The sequence below is a fragment of the Danio rerio genome, chromosome 25 (assembly GCF_049306965.1).
Source record: "Danio rerio strain Tuebingen ecotype United States chromosome 25, GRCz12tu, whole genome shotgun sequence".
Classification (NCBI taxonomy): Eukaryota; Metazoa; Chordata; class Actinopteri; order Cypriniformes; family Danionidae; genus Danio; species Danio rerio.
In genome coordinates, this window is record NC_133200.1 from 25,011,277 (window position 1) to 25,027,814 (window position 16,538).

At 40.3% G+C, this 16,538-nt stretch overlaps 1 protein-coding gene across 1 annotated transcript in view; it reads left to right on the plus strand.

Moving 5' to 3' along the window:
• Window positions 1–12,610, plus strand: part of mrpl23 (mitochondrial ribosomal protein L23) — a 38,449-nt gene extending 25,839 nt beyond the window's left edge. Inside the window, 1 exon segment of the mRNA NM_001002052.2 lies at window positions 11,895–12,610. Coding sequence (NP_001002052.1) covers window positions 11,895–12,059 — 165 coding nt within the window. The 3' untranslated portion in view covers window positions 12,060–12,610.
• Window positions 12,611–16,538: the final 3,928 nt, after the last annotated feature.

Sequence of the window (16,538 nt, forward strand, 5' to 3'; positions counted from 1 at the left end):
CTCAGTTGTTTCTACATTTTTTTTTAGTTTCTTTCTATTGTTAAACACAAAATAAGATACTTTGGAAAATATTGGAAAGTGGTTACTGTTGGTTACTGTTTCCAGCTTTCTCCAACATATCTTGCGTCATGTCCAAGAGAAGAAAGAAAGGCATAAAGGTTTGGAATTACTTTAGGGTGAACATTCTATCATTTTGGGAAAATCTTTTGTCTCTTTAAGTAAATCAAATCTCAGTAGTGCTATTGCAAAAAATTTGTGGTGTCCACCCATATCTTGATCCCACTTCGGCAGAATGATTTTACTAGTGAGCTGCTATGTTAACTCATTTAAATAATAGAAATTTTAAATAGCTATTTGTTGACCGTTTCTGTTTTCTTCTTGGGTTTTCTAAGAATAATTTGTTTCTTAAATTCTCCCCTTCTCATTGGGCAATGCGAATAATCTTTAAGACATTTTCGAAATCCTATTCATAAATGGGAAGTTCTGCTTCCGATAAATTAGCCATCATCATCATCAAAGAGGAAACACTGGAGATAAGGCAGTGACTAAAAAGAAAAGGGTGGTGCTTGTGTACAGAAACACCATCATCTAATCCTTTCAGACTGGCCCAAATCATGCCAGCTGTTCCCAGTTGACTGATCGGGGAAGTGATTATGGGATGTGAGTCTCTAGAGTTCATCACGAGTACTAGCAGGAAGGTGGTTACTGGTTTGTTGTGACTGCAGAGTCCATTCATTGATACCTTAAGCATTTTTTAATGGTGGACTAGTAATTTACCAAAATAAGGCTGACTAAGCTGTTTAACGAAATTGATTAAAAGTGAAATGTGCTATTTCGGTGAAGTGTTACCACATAACTTTGGTTGGCAGTTTTGAAATTAAAAAATGTTTCCAAAGAACACTTCCCTAAACCATCCTAGCTAGGGTTGGGTATCATTTCAGGTAGTTTCGATACTGCTGCTAAATCAATACTTTTAAAACGGTACCGGTGCCAAACAGTGCCTGAACCGATACTTTTAAACAAAATAATTATAAATGATAACTCTAGAAAATGTTATATGAAAAAGTAGTTAAAGTTATTGAACAATGTAATTAAAATTTAAAGTATACATCAGTTCATATTTTATATATTTGAATTGCATTAATATATTTGTTTTGATAATTTGTTTGTTAGCATGAATACAAGATTTGCATTATACAATTAACATTATATTTGCTTGCTATTAACATGTGGTGAGACTGTCATCAAAATCAGTGAACTCCTCGTTTCTAGGGTTGGGGATTGAGTCGTCACTGAGCACATTTACATAGACACCAATCCACTTGTTAAGTGTGACGTCACGCGAAGCGGCTTCCGGGTCCAAGCGCTCTATTCAACTGAATGGGGAGACTCATGAAATGGTAATAATAAACGTTTACAAAGCGATTTAAGGCTTTCGAAAATCAAGATCATAATATATATGTCCATGCCTAATATCCGATGGCCAGAATGTAATTAATTTTTTATAGATTGTTAAAATTTTGGTATTTGTTATGCAGCAAGCCCAGAGATTGTTGTGTACACTATGATTTTATATAAAACTAACTTTAATGTGTGATAGGAATAAAACGTGATCATAAACAAATGATTTCTCCACTCAAATGAGTGGCGGCTTGGACCCGGAAACAGTATTACATACATCACAAACACGTCACCACTTAACAAGCGGATGCTCCGATTTTAATATGATTAAGACAGTACTCTGATTTAGAGTCTCTCAACGTTGTTTACAATTAAATGTTTAGAGGTGGTGGGATGCAACATGTAATTATGTGTGCCTTTGATGTACCCCTTGATGCTTCATATTTCTTTGTTGCAGCACTAGTTGCACTGAAATTCATATGCTGATTCGGTCTGTTGCATACTGGTTACATATGGCACCAGGTTTCGACACCCACCCTAATCCTAGTAGGTGCTTATATTTTTAACATGTGGTTCTGAAAGTGTTCCTGGACAGGATGATTGCGTTGATGTTGCTAGTGTTTTAAGTAGCTAGGGTATTACCAACACTACCTCATGGGCACAGTAATGTATTTGTTTGTTTGATTGATTGATTAATTGATTGATTTAGTAGTTAATTGCTCATTCCCCAATTACATTTGTGTTTGGGTGAACATCTCAAAACTGTATAAATGAAATCTTATGAATTTGGACGATTTAGTCACTATTTGCTAATAGAAAAAATAGTTCCATTTCTTTGTGGGATTTGGCTTATATTATTCATGGTTTTCTAGCTCACCCTATGGTTTATAAACTAAGCATAGTTACTCTGAATTCTCAACAAAAACATTTAAAAGACAAACAACTGTTGGAAAAAAATGTATTAGTAAATTACAATGAATCCAATCTATTTGAATATAGGCAACCTATTTGCTATTATTTTGCTTTAGCTGGTAATTCCCTGATAACATTAGACATTTCTTTTGCTCTCAGGGGCCAAGAAAGCATGTCTATTCATGATGTTAAGCCATTGAATGTACAGTTTATGGTGTAAGTTCAGCGCCTAAATTATAGAAGGGAGGGGGGGGAGGGGGGGAGGGGGGGAGGGGGGGGGGGGGTATAACAGGGACAGATGTTGGGTTAAACCCAACAACAACGTTTTTGTTCTGTGCTTTACTCTTACTTTTTTTCTATCATTTTTTTTATGCACTGGCAGGAGGGGAGTCAAATGAGACATGGCAATGCATCCATTATGATATATATACACAGTGCTCAGCATAATTGAGTACACTTTTGAATAATTGAGTACACCCATTTTGAAAATAATTATTTCTATCCATTTCTCAGTGAATATAGGCAATGTATTTTGGTTCTTTTAAACAAAACAGATTCATTAAACAGATATATTTATTAAAATAATATTTTAGTCACTAAACACATTTCGAAATTGAAAGGTAATACAATTAGGGCTGGGTATCGAGTTCGGTACTTTTCAAGCACCGACCGAATCGTCTCGATACTATCGAGTATCGAAAAAATCATTTTCGTTCGGTACCAAATTTCGATACCAATGGGTATAATCTTGTCAACGTCAGCAGTTTTTATTTATTTATTTTTTTTATGTCAAGCTTCAGGTGGTTGTGCAGTTTATTCCCTGAGATGCCCACGCCTCTGCTTGATGACACCAGAGATCAAAGGTCCATCGTGAAATCGGAGGGTGAGCTGTTATGCTAGGATGACAGATCGGGCTCACTTCCATTCTACGGGTGCAATGCGTTGTTACGGTTCTCAAATCAAACATAATGGCTCCAATTTCGTGGCTGTTTCGGCAGTGCGGCTGGAGATGGGTGGTCCCCCAGTCTCACTACTTGCTGCCTTCCAGCTCTCAACTTTGGTGCATTTCGCCACAGGCTTAAGGGTGCCAGAGGATGAGCTCCTTTCTCGCATCTCCAATCACTCCGCCGGATCCTAAGAGTCAATCTCTTATTTTCACCTCTTCCTCGGGAGGCTCCGCTTCCCGGGGTGAGCACTCCCCATCCCGAAGCTGCACTTCCGCGGGTACATCAGCGATCATTCCGGTGATGCTTCTCATTGGGACTCTGTCAGCCTGGTTAGTGCTCAGCCCGTTGTAATAGCTCACGCAGATGGTCAGACACGGTTCTGCGTTTAAATTCATTGTTGGCCTCCTGAGTTCACGGGTGTGTATTTAAGCGATCATCGCTATGCCACCCCCTGTCTAGCGTGAAAAGATTATTATCCTCCTGACGAAGGATACAATCGAGCCAGTCCTCCAGTTGAGATGAAGAGTGTGTTTAAAGCCCCTTTCATCATATCCAGAGAGCAGTGGGTTATACCAATCCTATCTGCGTGTTTTGATCTGTCTTCTGTTCAGGATGCAGATCGAGATGCTCATGCAGTAACATCCCCCAGTGCGTCTGTCCGTGGAATTGGTTGCAGCTATAGACCTGAAGGATGCTCACTCCATGTCTCGCGCTCTCCCTCTCTATACTGTTATTTTTTCTGGTGAGTGACAGTGGGGCCGAGCATGGTAGTTACACTCCTCCCATTCGGGCTCTCCCTGTTTCTATGCGTTGAGGAAGCCCTGTGCCTCTTTGGTGCATGCGCATCTGTATTTTTGATCATTCATTGACTGTTGTTATTATTAAGGTCTCTGAACTGATCGATTATGCACAGGGACCTGGTGCTCTGGCACATTTGGGGTTTCGGGTCAACCGAGTATTAGCTGGCTCTCTCCCAGACAGAGTTCTCTCATCTCGGGTTGAAGCTGTGCGTTTTTAGTGCGCTGGGCTTGCGCTGCCCTGTCCGATTAATTCGGCAATTATAGTGGTCTCACTAAAACTATTCAGAGGATCCTAGGGCATATGACATTTGTAGCCGTTATCACGTCTCCCAATTGTTCACATGAGACCAATTCAGTGCTGGCTTCGCTATCAATTTCCCAGATGGGCATGGCACGCGGAGATGCACCGGGTGTACGTTACCACGCTGCGTCTCTGCACCTTCAGCCCCTGGATGGATCTTGCCTTCTACGGGCCTGAGTGCCCTTAGAACAAGTGACCAGTTATGCTGTCATTTTGACAGATGCTTCCAGTATGGACGGGCAGGCTGTGTGTATCGAGCATGCAAGCTGCAGGTTCGTAAACTGGATGCTGGTTGCATAGGCATTTCAACTGCCTGGAGCTGTTGGCATTGTTTCTCGCTCTCCGCTGGTCCCTACCGAAGCAGGAGGGGAAAACACGTATTGGTTAGGACAGCCAGCACGGCTGCGATAGCGTACATCAACCGTTTGGGTGGTGTGCGCTACCGTGGCATATCTCAGTTCGCTTACCATCCGCTTCTCCGGAGTCTTGTGGCTAAAAAGCTACGCACCATTCATGATCCGTACAAGCTCTCCATGCGAGCTTACATGCTCTCAGGATCGTTATGTTTCCGGGAAAACAGAGACTCCACCCTGGTATGTTCCAGTTGTTATGGGCATGCTTATGGGCAAAGGCGATGGCTATCAGCTGGCCCGGGTTATGGAATATGCATTTTCTTTTCCCCAGTGAGCCTGCTCGCACAGACACTGTGCAAGGTCGGGGAGACGAGGAGCGGGTCTCGCTTGTTGCGCCTCTATGGCCCAACCGGACCCGAGTTTCCAGACTCTCCTCGTGATGGCCCTCCCTGATAAATTTCCCGGAAAAAGCACTTCCTTTTCTGAGACACTTCCTTTTTCTGAGGGCACCCTCTTCGTGCTGGTGTCAGGAGGGTTAGAATTCCAGTGGCATTTTTGGTCAGCGAATTGTGAAAGTAATTCCGACTGTCCTACTCTCACGTTTACCTGAGACCTCGGTTCATCTTGTGCCAAGGCTCCTACCGCCCCCTTTTGATATTAGGTGGTGAGCCTGCAAGTGCTGCTGTGGAGGCAGACCCAACCTTTTCATTGCTATGTCCGCGCACTGAGCTTAACATAACACAAGAGCATATGTAGCTTTTTCTGTTATGATCAGTAGAAGGGAAGTGCTGTATTAAAATAGAGGTTGTTCCATTTTTTAGTCTATGCCATCACCCACGACTCATGTGCCAGAATGAGCGGTGTCCCCCGGGAGAGAGATTACACTTATATAATAATAATAACAACAATATAATAAGTGGTGCTTGCTTTTCGAGTACGCAGTGCCTCTTAAACATCATGTGGAGCTGCAGGCTGGGCGAAATCTAACACATTCTCGAGATTTTATCCTTGAAAGAAGTCAGTTTCCTTCTTATTATTGGTTATCCCAGTCAATCGGGAGGAAATTAGGCTCTGTGTCAATAAACCCTTGCTGTGCCAGGCTCCCTAACCTGGAGATGTGTGAGCATTTTCTATTCTACTAGTAAGATTCCCTGTTCAGGCGAACCCTAGAGAATTCCTCCAAGGGCCCCAGCACCTGACTCAGTGTGTTGTCTGGAATGCCCATCTGGTCTACCCGCATACTGAGGTTCGGTGCCACCTATGTGCATTTCCCTGTTTTGGTAATACCATATGCAGTATTTACCACAGTGTCTTCCCTAACCGCTAACCAGCTTATCATATGTAGCACTCCTCCTCATTAGGGCTAGTCCATAAGCTCTAATGCCATAAAGTCTGCCTTTTTAAGTAGCAGGTGGTCTCCGCAGCGTCCTCCCCCCTTTGGGGACTGGAACGTATCCAACGTACTGTCATATTTCTGAAATCCCTAGTCTATGTTAGCTAGGTAAAAGCACATTTACAACCCCAATTCTAAATTCTCATTATCCCCATGTAATGGTAATATTTTGGGCCTAGAGGACGTTAGAAGGTTGCTCACGCTTTGCTTGGCAAACTGCACATCAGGAGCATGACGGCCTTAGCTGCTGTGGTGTTTTCCATACTGTCTCCCAAAAGTCTGTTTATCTACAGACACTCGTTGGAGTTTCCTTATGAAGAGAAACATCTTGGTTATGTTCCCCGAATAGGGAACGGAGACGTGTGTCTCCAGCTGGGACCTGAGTGATGGGCTCTCCAGCAGGCAAATTCTGAGGAGCTGATTCCAACAGCTGACTGATGCATTGATGAGCTCATCAAGTTCAGCTGTGGAGCTAAGCTCCGGCAATTTAATTGGCATTTAATCGGCTCGTTTTCTTATATTCAGAAGTAATTAGTCATTTAACGTACACCCAAAAGTTTATCTACAGACACACATCTCTGTTCCCTATTTAAGGAAAGTGGGTTACGGATGTAACCAGGACGTTATTAATTCAATTAAAATTATGATTAATTTAATACATTTTTTTTATAAATATTACACTGGGCCTGACCTTAACAGAAACTGTAACAAAAATATCACCTGAATTAATAAAATATTTTTGAATAAAGCAATGAATAAATGTAAAACACAAATAGTAGGTTATTATTAACAACCAAAAAAAAAAAGACTCATCTTTTAGCCTGTCACCATCATGCAAACATAATTAGTAGTTCCTTACAAATTTATTTATAAACATACATAATGGATGTTTGACCATTGTGCCTTTGTATTAAGTCTTTTTGTAGCATCTCTGCTCAAAAACAACAAAAAAAAGAAGCTTGGTGTTTTTTTACCTTGCAGTTTTCCCCAATAACACTGACACATTTTTTGATGCTGCAAAGACTAGCAATGTTCCACATATAGCATGTCACAAGAATTTAGTAGGTGCACCATTTATGCAGTAATTAGTATTGTAAATAACCTACTAAGTTGGTAAAAGTACAAGTATATTTTATGAGTTTTTGTCTAGCTTTGGCCTTTCTGACAACATTCTTGCCCTCATTTGTTATTAAGCCCTCAAATCACTGGTCTTGATTGCAAAACTTAATTAATTGTGGGTTCCACACAATTCCATCATGTTGTCTCTACACAAATTTAGTTTGTGTAAAACTTTATTCATTCATTCAATAGTTTTCCTTCGGCTTAGTCCCCTTATAATTCAGGCGTCACCACAGCGGAATGAACCACCAACTTATCCAGCTTATATTGTCTGCCTTCACACTAGCAGTGACTTTGTAGCTGCCTGTCTCTCTGGGTTGCGACCTTCTGCAAACACAGGTATGTGAAGGTCTACATCACTAAGAACATGACTTGACCTCTGAGCGAGCTGAGAGAGGATCATGTGAGCTCTACTGGTGCTCCTATTGGCTGTCGCTCAAGAAAGTTGCTCTTCATTTGCATAAAGTTAAAGAATTCTCCACTTTGTCAGGTCGCACAACGCACCCACCTGGTCACCAACGGACGCTGCCGCTCGCGTAGACGGAGGTTGCTGAAAGTCGCTCACTGTTGAAATGAACAGCGAGTCTCTGATAGTGTTAATGAGGTTTTACACAGCAGATGCCCTTCCAGCTGCAACTCAGCATTGGGAAACATTCATACACTCTCACATTCACACACATACATTATGGCCAATTTAGCTTATTAATTTCACCCATACCTTGAATCTTTGGCTGTGGGGAAAACTGGAGCACTTAAAGGAAACCCACGCCCACACGGGGAGATCATGCAAGCTCCACACAGAAATGCCAACTAACCCAGCCGGGACTCGAACCAGCAACCTTCTTGCTGTGAGGTGACAATGCTAACCACTAAGCCACCGTGTCGCCCATTACCTTAATTGATCTTACAAATTTAGGTGGATTGAACAAAAAGCAATTAAGCCGACCCAAATGAAACTCTTAAATTGTGTCGATTTTAAACAAGTAGTCTGACCAAGCAGCAAAAATACTAATAAATAATCATTTTTGAGTGTTTGACTTGTGTGTTGGCCAGCAATCATTCATTCCTTCATTTTCATTTTGGCTTGGTCCCTTTATTAATCTGGGGACGCCACAGTGGAAAGAACTGCCAACTTATCCAGCATATGTTTTACGCAGCGGATGCCCTTTCAGCTGCAACCCATTACTGGGAAACTCATACACTCTCATTTACACACATACACTATGGACAATTTTAGCTTCCCTAATTCACCTGTACCACATGTCTTTGGACTGTGGGGGAAACCGTAGCACCCGAAGGAAACCCACGTGAACACGGGGAGAACATGCAAACTCCACACTGAAATGCCAACTGACCCAGCCAAGGCTCGAACCACCGATCATGTGGTGTCTTGTTTATCAGGTTCCCCTCTGTGTCAGAGCTAGAACATCTAAATATTTGAACTTCATTCTTGGATTATAATTCGAATGGGTCCCCTTGCTGGTCTTTAATCATTGTGTGTGTATGTGTTTTTCTTGTTTCAATGAGGGTTTACTACTGGTGAAGGAAAAGCAATTTTTTGGCATCCCTTTTAGTTCTGTGTCCTGTTTTTAATAGGTTTGGTTCTTGTACTTTCACTTGACTGGACTGTGTTTATAGTTTGGGGTTTCGCATTCCTAGATGGTAAGGTTGGAACGCCACCGAAGAGCCTTTGGAGGCCAATCTAGTTATTTTATCTTCACTAGTTTTTTTTCATTCATTTCATTTAGATTTTTTTTACTTTTTTGGTCATTCATTAATTCATTTTTTCCTGAAACTTTATGTATCAGGGGTCACCACAGCAAAATGAACCGCCAACTATTACAGCATATGTTTTATGCTGCGGATGGGAAACACTCACATTTACACAAACATTTACACAAACATTTACACAAACACACACACACACCACACACACACCACACACACACCACACACACACACACACACTGACACACACTACATCCAATTTAGCTTACCCAATTCACCTATGCTGCATGTCTTTGAACTGTGGGAGAAAATGGAGCACCCGTAGGAAACTCACGCAAACACAAGGAGAACATGCTCAACACAGAAATGTCAGCCAGGACTTGAAACGGCGACCTTCCTCTTGTGAGGCAACAGTGCTAACCACAGAGCCACCATGCTACCCACTTTTTGTTCTTTAGAACAGGTGAAAATGAGATAGATCATTGCAGTACCTAGTTCCTTCCGCTGTAGCCACACGTTTCTTTATCTTTGGAACAACAGTCATGGTCTGTAATACAGAATAAGACAAGCAGCACCAGCATGTTAGCCCTGTGTCCATTCAATTATTTTTATGTGCGTTTTGTTTAAAAAAGCATAAAAAATTCTGTAAAGAAACATTGTGATGTACAAACATTTTAAAATTGTGCTTAAAAAATGGAGATGTTTAAAATCTTTGCATGGAAACAAACATTCTAGTGTGCACTTCAAACATTCATGTGATTTTGTTTAAACAGGTCATGTGATAACAAAATGGGCATGATGGGAATGCAGCTAGCTCTCTTTAAATCTCTCACATGGCTGCCCATTGAAGCTAAGCAAGGCTGCGCCTGGTCAGTACCTGGATGAGGCTAGGTTGCTGCCAGAAGTAGTGTTAGTGAGACCAGCAGGGGGCACTCAACCTGTGGTCTGTGTGGGTCTTAACGCTCCAGTACATTGACGGGGCTTATGCTACTCATTGAGGGCCATCTTTCGGATGAGACTGAGGTCCTGTCTCTCTGGATGTTAAAATTCCAGGAAATTTACTCACTGGCCTCTGTTCCAACCTCCTAACCATCCCCATATCATAATTGGCTAATTGGCAAAATCAGCTGGTGTGTGGTGTGCATCATCTAAGTGGTTACTGCACACTGGTGGTGGATGAGGAGATTCCCCTCAAAAATGTTTAAAGTGCTTTGAGTGCCCAGAAAAGCACTATATAAATGTAAGGAATTATTATTATTAGGGACTGAGCAACGAAACGGTGAGTAGGCCCTATTGGAATTGCTGCTTTTCTTCTTCTTCTTCTTTTTCTTCTTTCAAAGAATGAATCACGGTTTTAAGGGTCTATACATGCCCGAAAACTGACAAAACTTTGTATACGCCCCAGAAGTGGCGAAGATTTTCGTTTGTAATAGGTTTTGAATGTGAGCGTGGCAAAATGACTCGACGGCACCATCAATGCACTTTTGACGAACTGGCCCCCGAGCTACTATTCACACACACGTATGAATATTGGCACGCTCCTCAAACACGCCAATTTCTACAAAAAAGTCTCTTGGAGCAAAATCTTAAACCCAACAGGAATCCAGATATTTTTAACTTCCTGTACTGAAAAAATGCAGTTTTTGCAATTTCCAGGCATTGTATTTTTTCGGATCAACACCAAAATTGAGTTTTGTCATCTAAAGGCCTTGGCGATGTTAAATTGAGAAAATCTAGAGTTTTCCTCGAAGGGCGTGTCCGTGGCGGCTTCTCAAACTTTGGCGATTTGCCACAAAACAGGAAGTAGTTATAACTCAGACATGCATTGTCCGATCTGCCTCAAAATTCACACGTTTGATAACAGTCCTGACCTGAAAACGCTTACATGCCAATATCCAGTTAAAGTTTTAGCGCCACCTGCTGGCAACAGGAAATTACATCTTTCACAGTGTAATAAACTCCTACAAATTTTATTGTATCAGCATCAAATTTGGGTGGTGTTATCTGAAAGCTCTAGCGAGGATATTTTGTGAAGATCTAGAATTTTCGCTCAAGGGCGTGTTTGTGGCGTCATGACAAACCTTAGTCTTTCGCCATGGAACAGGAAGTACTTATAACTCAACCACACAATGTCGATCTACCTGAAACTTTACATGCCAATATAGAGTCACAGTCATAGCGCCACCTGCTGACAGAAGGAATTTTGGCTTATAACTCAACCACAGGGCTGACTTTTTAAAAATTTAAATATTTGATATTGATAACTTCCTCCACCAAAAAAAAATCAGTTTTTGCCAGTTTCAGGCATTGTGTTTTAACTAACTCCTTCTAGGGATTTTATCCTATCAACACCAAAATTGGCTTTTGTTATCTAAATGCCTTGGCAATGTTAAATTGCAAATATTTAGATTTTTCGTCAAAGGGCGTGTCCGTGGCGGCCACTCAAATTGTTTTGGTCATTCTAAAATATGCCTCAGCCAAAATCCGTGTTACCTCACAGAACTGCGTTGTTACTGTACTCTTAAAGAGCATTTTTGCACCTCCCAAGCCACCGCACATTCACTTTGTTTTTATCTTCTGAGGTGCAAGTAATTTGTTCTTTGTGACTCCATTAGATGGAAATAGTTCTTTATTTGAAACCGTTTTATGTGATATACCAGTTTTGCGTAGCTAAAACAGTTACTGTTTCTCTGCTGTCATCATCAGGCTTCATTCCTCTCAAATAAAATTGGCATTGGTCTGGGATTGGTGATTATGAATGGTTTTTGAAATGTTACAGTGCAGCATTGAAAAGGAAACGTTCATAGTAATCTACCCAGTGAAGTGAATTTGGTAATCGAGTATTATCTCTTCATAGTTGTTGTCGCTTAAAGGAAGTTGCCTTGTTGTTTTGGTGTTTGCCTTTAAATCTCTACCTATTTTTTTTTCTTTTTTCTACAGGCTCAACAACAAACTTTCCAGTTTCCGGATATCTTTCCTGAGAAGGATAAGAAGTCCAAGGAGGGCTCTGTTGAGGAGATGCACGAGAAGTTCATGGAGGACGAGCGTCAGAGGCAGAAACCAGATCCCAGAAGAGGAGGAGTTACAGAATGGTTTGGCCTTTAGACAGACAAGTGTTGAATGAAGAATGACTTCAGTGAGGCAAAAGCTGAATGAAGAATGTGGTGCATTGTAGATTATGTATTTGCGCAGGAAGAGCCATTTGCAGTGATCTGACCAGCGTTCCGAAGTGGGCCGTTTGTAGCGATCTGATCTGCCTCAATGAAAAGATAGACTGCCTGAGAGAAGGCTTGGAAACCCATTACTCCAAAAGACTCATGCACTGTCAAAGAAAACAAATGTCTACCCCGGCATACGATCACTTCTGAGCATCTGCCATGTCATGAAAGTCTTTCAGGTTATGCTCTCCTCCCGCAGGTCTCACAAACGTGCTTAAACAAAGCTCTTCCTCGCAAAGTTCTTGAGCATACACGTTTCCTATCGTTTAAAGTTTGTCCAAAATGTTTTCATTTTCCCCTTGTAGACCTTCAACACAGTCCATGAACTACTTGTGGTAAAATCGTCAGTTTAATGAAGTGATTCCTCTTTGTGTGGTTCCTGATTCTCCCTTGCAAACCTACATATTTCAATTCCATTAAAACCATGCAGACGTTTTGCGTGCGTTTTTGTGTTTTCTTCAACTCTGCTGGCTCTAGTGTTAGCTATTCCCCAAAGATGTGTTGGATAACCACTTGCCAGTTCTCATACCACAGAGGCTTACCTCACCCAGCCAACCTGGAGTTCGCCAAGGAGAATGTCAATATTGATAACATTTGCCTGTTATTTTGTGCTTGCACTGGAGTACCCCCTGCGTTGCAATAAAGCTATTTGATTCAAGGCTAAAATAAATGCCTTGTGAGAGAGTGGCTGGAATGAAAAGAAGAAACTCTGGATTTTTGTCCAGTATCCCCACTTCTTGAATGAATGAGGGGAGTCCACGTTATGTTCGGGAAGTCTTATGATGGTTGCCAAGTTTGGCCCACTTCATCTTAGCGTCCCTCCCCTTACAACCCAATCAACTCCTCTGTGCTTGAACAAATCTTATAAAAACCTCGAAACAACATGTATTTGACTGAACTTTACACAGAAAGCTGGCAAAAATTTCCTGATTTGTTAACACAATGTTCCTAGCAAACTGATATTGGCCATATTGTTAAAGGTTTGAGAAGCCTTGGATCCTTGATCTCGGGAGTAATATGGTTGCTTTGTTCTTAAATCGGAAATTCTGGGAAATACTTTACTTGAGGGGGGTGTTCATATGCATATGAATGAGATGTTATGCATGCTTATGATAACTGTTATTAAGGGCTCTATTGTAACGATCTAGGCGCAAAATCTAAAGCACATGTTGCAAAAGAGTGTGTCCGAATCAACTTTTGCTAGGTTAATGATGAAAAAATATGCTCTGCACCCTGGCACATGGTGTAACAGGTTTGTACTTAAGCTTTTAATGAGTTATGGGTGTTATGAGCATATCTTGTATCATACCAGTCAGAGTGTCTTCTCCCATTCCATTTAAGAGTAATTGGCCACGGCGCATATGCTTTTTACGTGGAATACTTTCTAAGTGGAAATACTGAATACTTTACTAGCAAGAAAACAGACCATCTGCAGCACAAGGATGAAGAATAAACGTCCTCCATTTGGCTTCTTTACTTTCTCTTTCTCTTTACTTTTACTCTCTACAACTTTACTTTCATGGATAAGGAAGCTGTATTGTATTGCATTCCACTAAAGACATCCATTAGCTTACATATTTAATTTCGCTTGTTAAATGCAAAGATTTGTTTCAAAACTATTTTTAATTCAGTTCTAATTACCTGCAAAGAATAAATGATATTTCAGTCTATTTCAGTTCTTCAAAATAGCTACGTGCCAACAATGCGCCTTAACACACTGATATTTTAGACCAGTGCGCACATAAGTCCACAAAGTGTCACAAATGGATTTGCTATTTAAACAACGTGGCGCAAAACGTGAAAATCTGAAAATAGCAACAAATAGCGGCAAACACATCTTGCGCCTTATTGTGCCAGGTGTATGACAGGGCCCTTAAGTGTCATTCGATAAGTTTTGTCAATTTAAAAGCAAAGGTGACATTGTTTGAGATGTTTTTGTTATGAAAACTTGATGTTATCAAATACATTGTAGCTGTCTTTGTCAACTTGACATTACCAAGACAACATAACTTGTCATAAATCTATCATAAACATGATTCTTGTAATTGTGTCATAAGTTTTAAACACCATCATAAATATTTTTCTGGATCTGAACAAGTGGTACAAAATGAATTTGTCATTAAAACGTCATTGAATAATAACGAAGCTGCTATACAATTAGTTGACAGTATTGACACATTTTTTTTTATATTTTTAACAACAAAATCAGTCTGTATTACTTATAAAAATAAACAGAAAAATATTATAGTTACTTTATGACAAACATGTTTGTGACAGATTTATGACTAGTTCTGTTGTCTTATGCTGAATTTAGACTGCGCAATTTTCAAAGTAATCGCATCACAGATGTTTTCACACTGCATGACTATCTGGGCTAGCATTTCATTGCTGCTGTGTTTATTCTGCAAGATGGATTGGCGACAGGGGGGTTCACACTGCATGACTTTGCAATTGGAGAATCGCCGACAACTTTGTCTCAGTCCGCAAACTACTACTCTCATAACTAAGTACATGTGAGAAGTGACATGGAAACAACCAGAACACCAGATTTTCAATCATAATACATTTCACGCGGCATGATTTTGAATCGCCGACAGGTCCAGATATTTAGTATGCCAAATATATCACAGGTGTCAATGACTCATTGGCGATTTTCTCAGATCTCGTCTCTGATAGTTCACACTGTGTGATTGTTACTCACATGAATGATGTCAGGCATATGCCAGCAATTTCTTAAAACCTGTCAGCGAGTCAAACTCTGGGCTAAAATTATGCAGTCTGAACTTAGCATAAGTGTCCTTTGATAAGTTGCGTCATGTTTAATGCGAAGGTGACATTGTTTGAGATATTTTTCTTATAACAGCTTGACATTGACAGATACATTGTAACTGTCTTTGTGAACTTGACATTACCAAGACAACATAACTTGTCATAAATCTGTCATAAACATGATTCTTGTAGTTGTGTCATAAGTTTTAAACACCATCATTAATATTTTTCTTGACCTGAGCTAGTTGTTCAAATTGAATTGTCATTAAAATGTCATTAAATATTAGTGAATCTGTTATACAATTAGTTGATATAGTATTGACACATTAACCTACATTTTTGACAACAAAATTGGTTTGTTTCACTGATAAAAGTAAAGATAAAAAATAATAAAATTATTATATAAAGATAATATAATTACTTCATGATAGTTATGTTGTCTAATGCCGAGTTTTTCATTCATTCATTTTCTTTTTGGCTTAGTCCCTTTATTAATCCGGGGTCCCCACAGGGGAAGTGAACCGCCAACTTTTCCAGCTCGTTTTTACGCAGCGCATGCCCTTCCAGCCGCAACCCATCTCTAGGAAAAAGGCGAGTTCAGACTGCAAGATTTTCAAAGTAGTCACGTCACAGATGTTTTCACACTGCATGACTATTTGGGCTAGTATTCCATCGCTGCTGTGCTTACACTGCAAGATGGATCAGCGACAGGGGGTTTCACACTGCATGACTTTACAGTAGGAGAATCGCTGACAACTTTGTCTCGATCCGCAAATTACATATCCCAACCAGGTACACGCAAAAAGTGACATGGGAACAACGCAAGGTCAAGTGGTATATCTTTTGTTATTAACTAGCCTACACAATGGGAAAGAAGCCTTTAGTGGGGTAGAAAATGTACTTATATTGCTCACCTGACTTTTGAAGGGAATAGTTTCTCCACCACCTTTTTATTTTTTTTTCGACCTGGTTTTGGTATTGCACAGATGACACGTCAAACAGACATGGGTGGTTCCAAATAGATCAAAAAGAAGCCCTTTTGACTTCGCCACCAACCTCTCGTTGGCCAGCAGATACCCATAGTAGTGGATGCTGCTCTCTCATTGGCTGTAAACAATCACCATTATTTTTTTAAATTAGAACACCTTTCACACGGCATGATTTTGAATTGCTGACTTAGCTCCCATTCTCTCAGATTGCATCTTTGATAGTTCAGACTGTGTGATTGTTACTCATGCCTGAAATCACAGTGCTTGTTCCCATTTGTCAGCGATTTCTCAACTTGTCACGAGTCAAAATCTGGGCTGAAATCATGCAGTCTGAACTCGGCATAAGCGTCCTTAGATAAGTTGCGTCATGTTTAATGCAAAGGTGACATTGTTTGAGATGTTTTTGTTATGACAACTTTACATTAACTAATACATTGTAACTGTCTTAGTCAACTTGACATTACCAAGACAACATAACTTGTCATAAATCTGTCATAAACATGATTCTTGTAATTGTGTCAGAGTTTACAAACAATATAAATATTTTTCTGGACCTAAACTAGTAATACAAATTAAAGTTGTCATTAAAACATCATTAAATATTAATG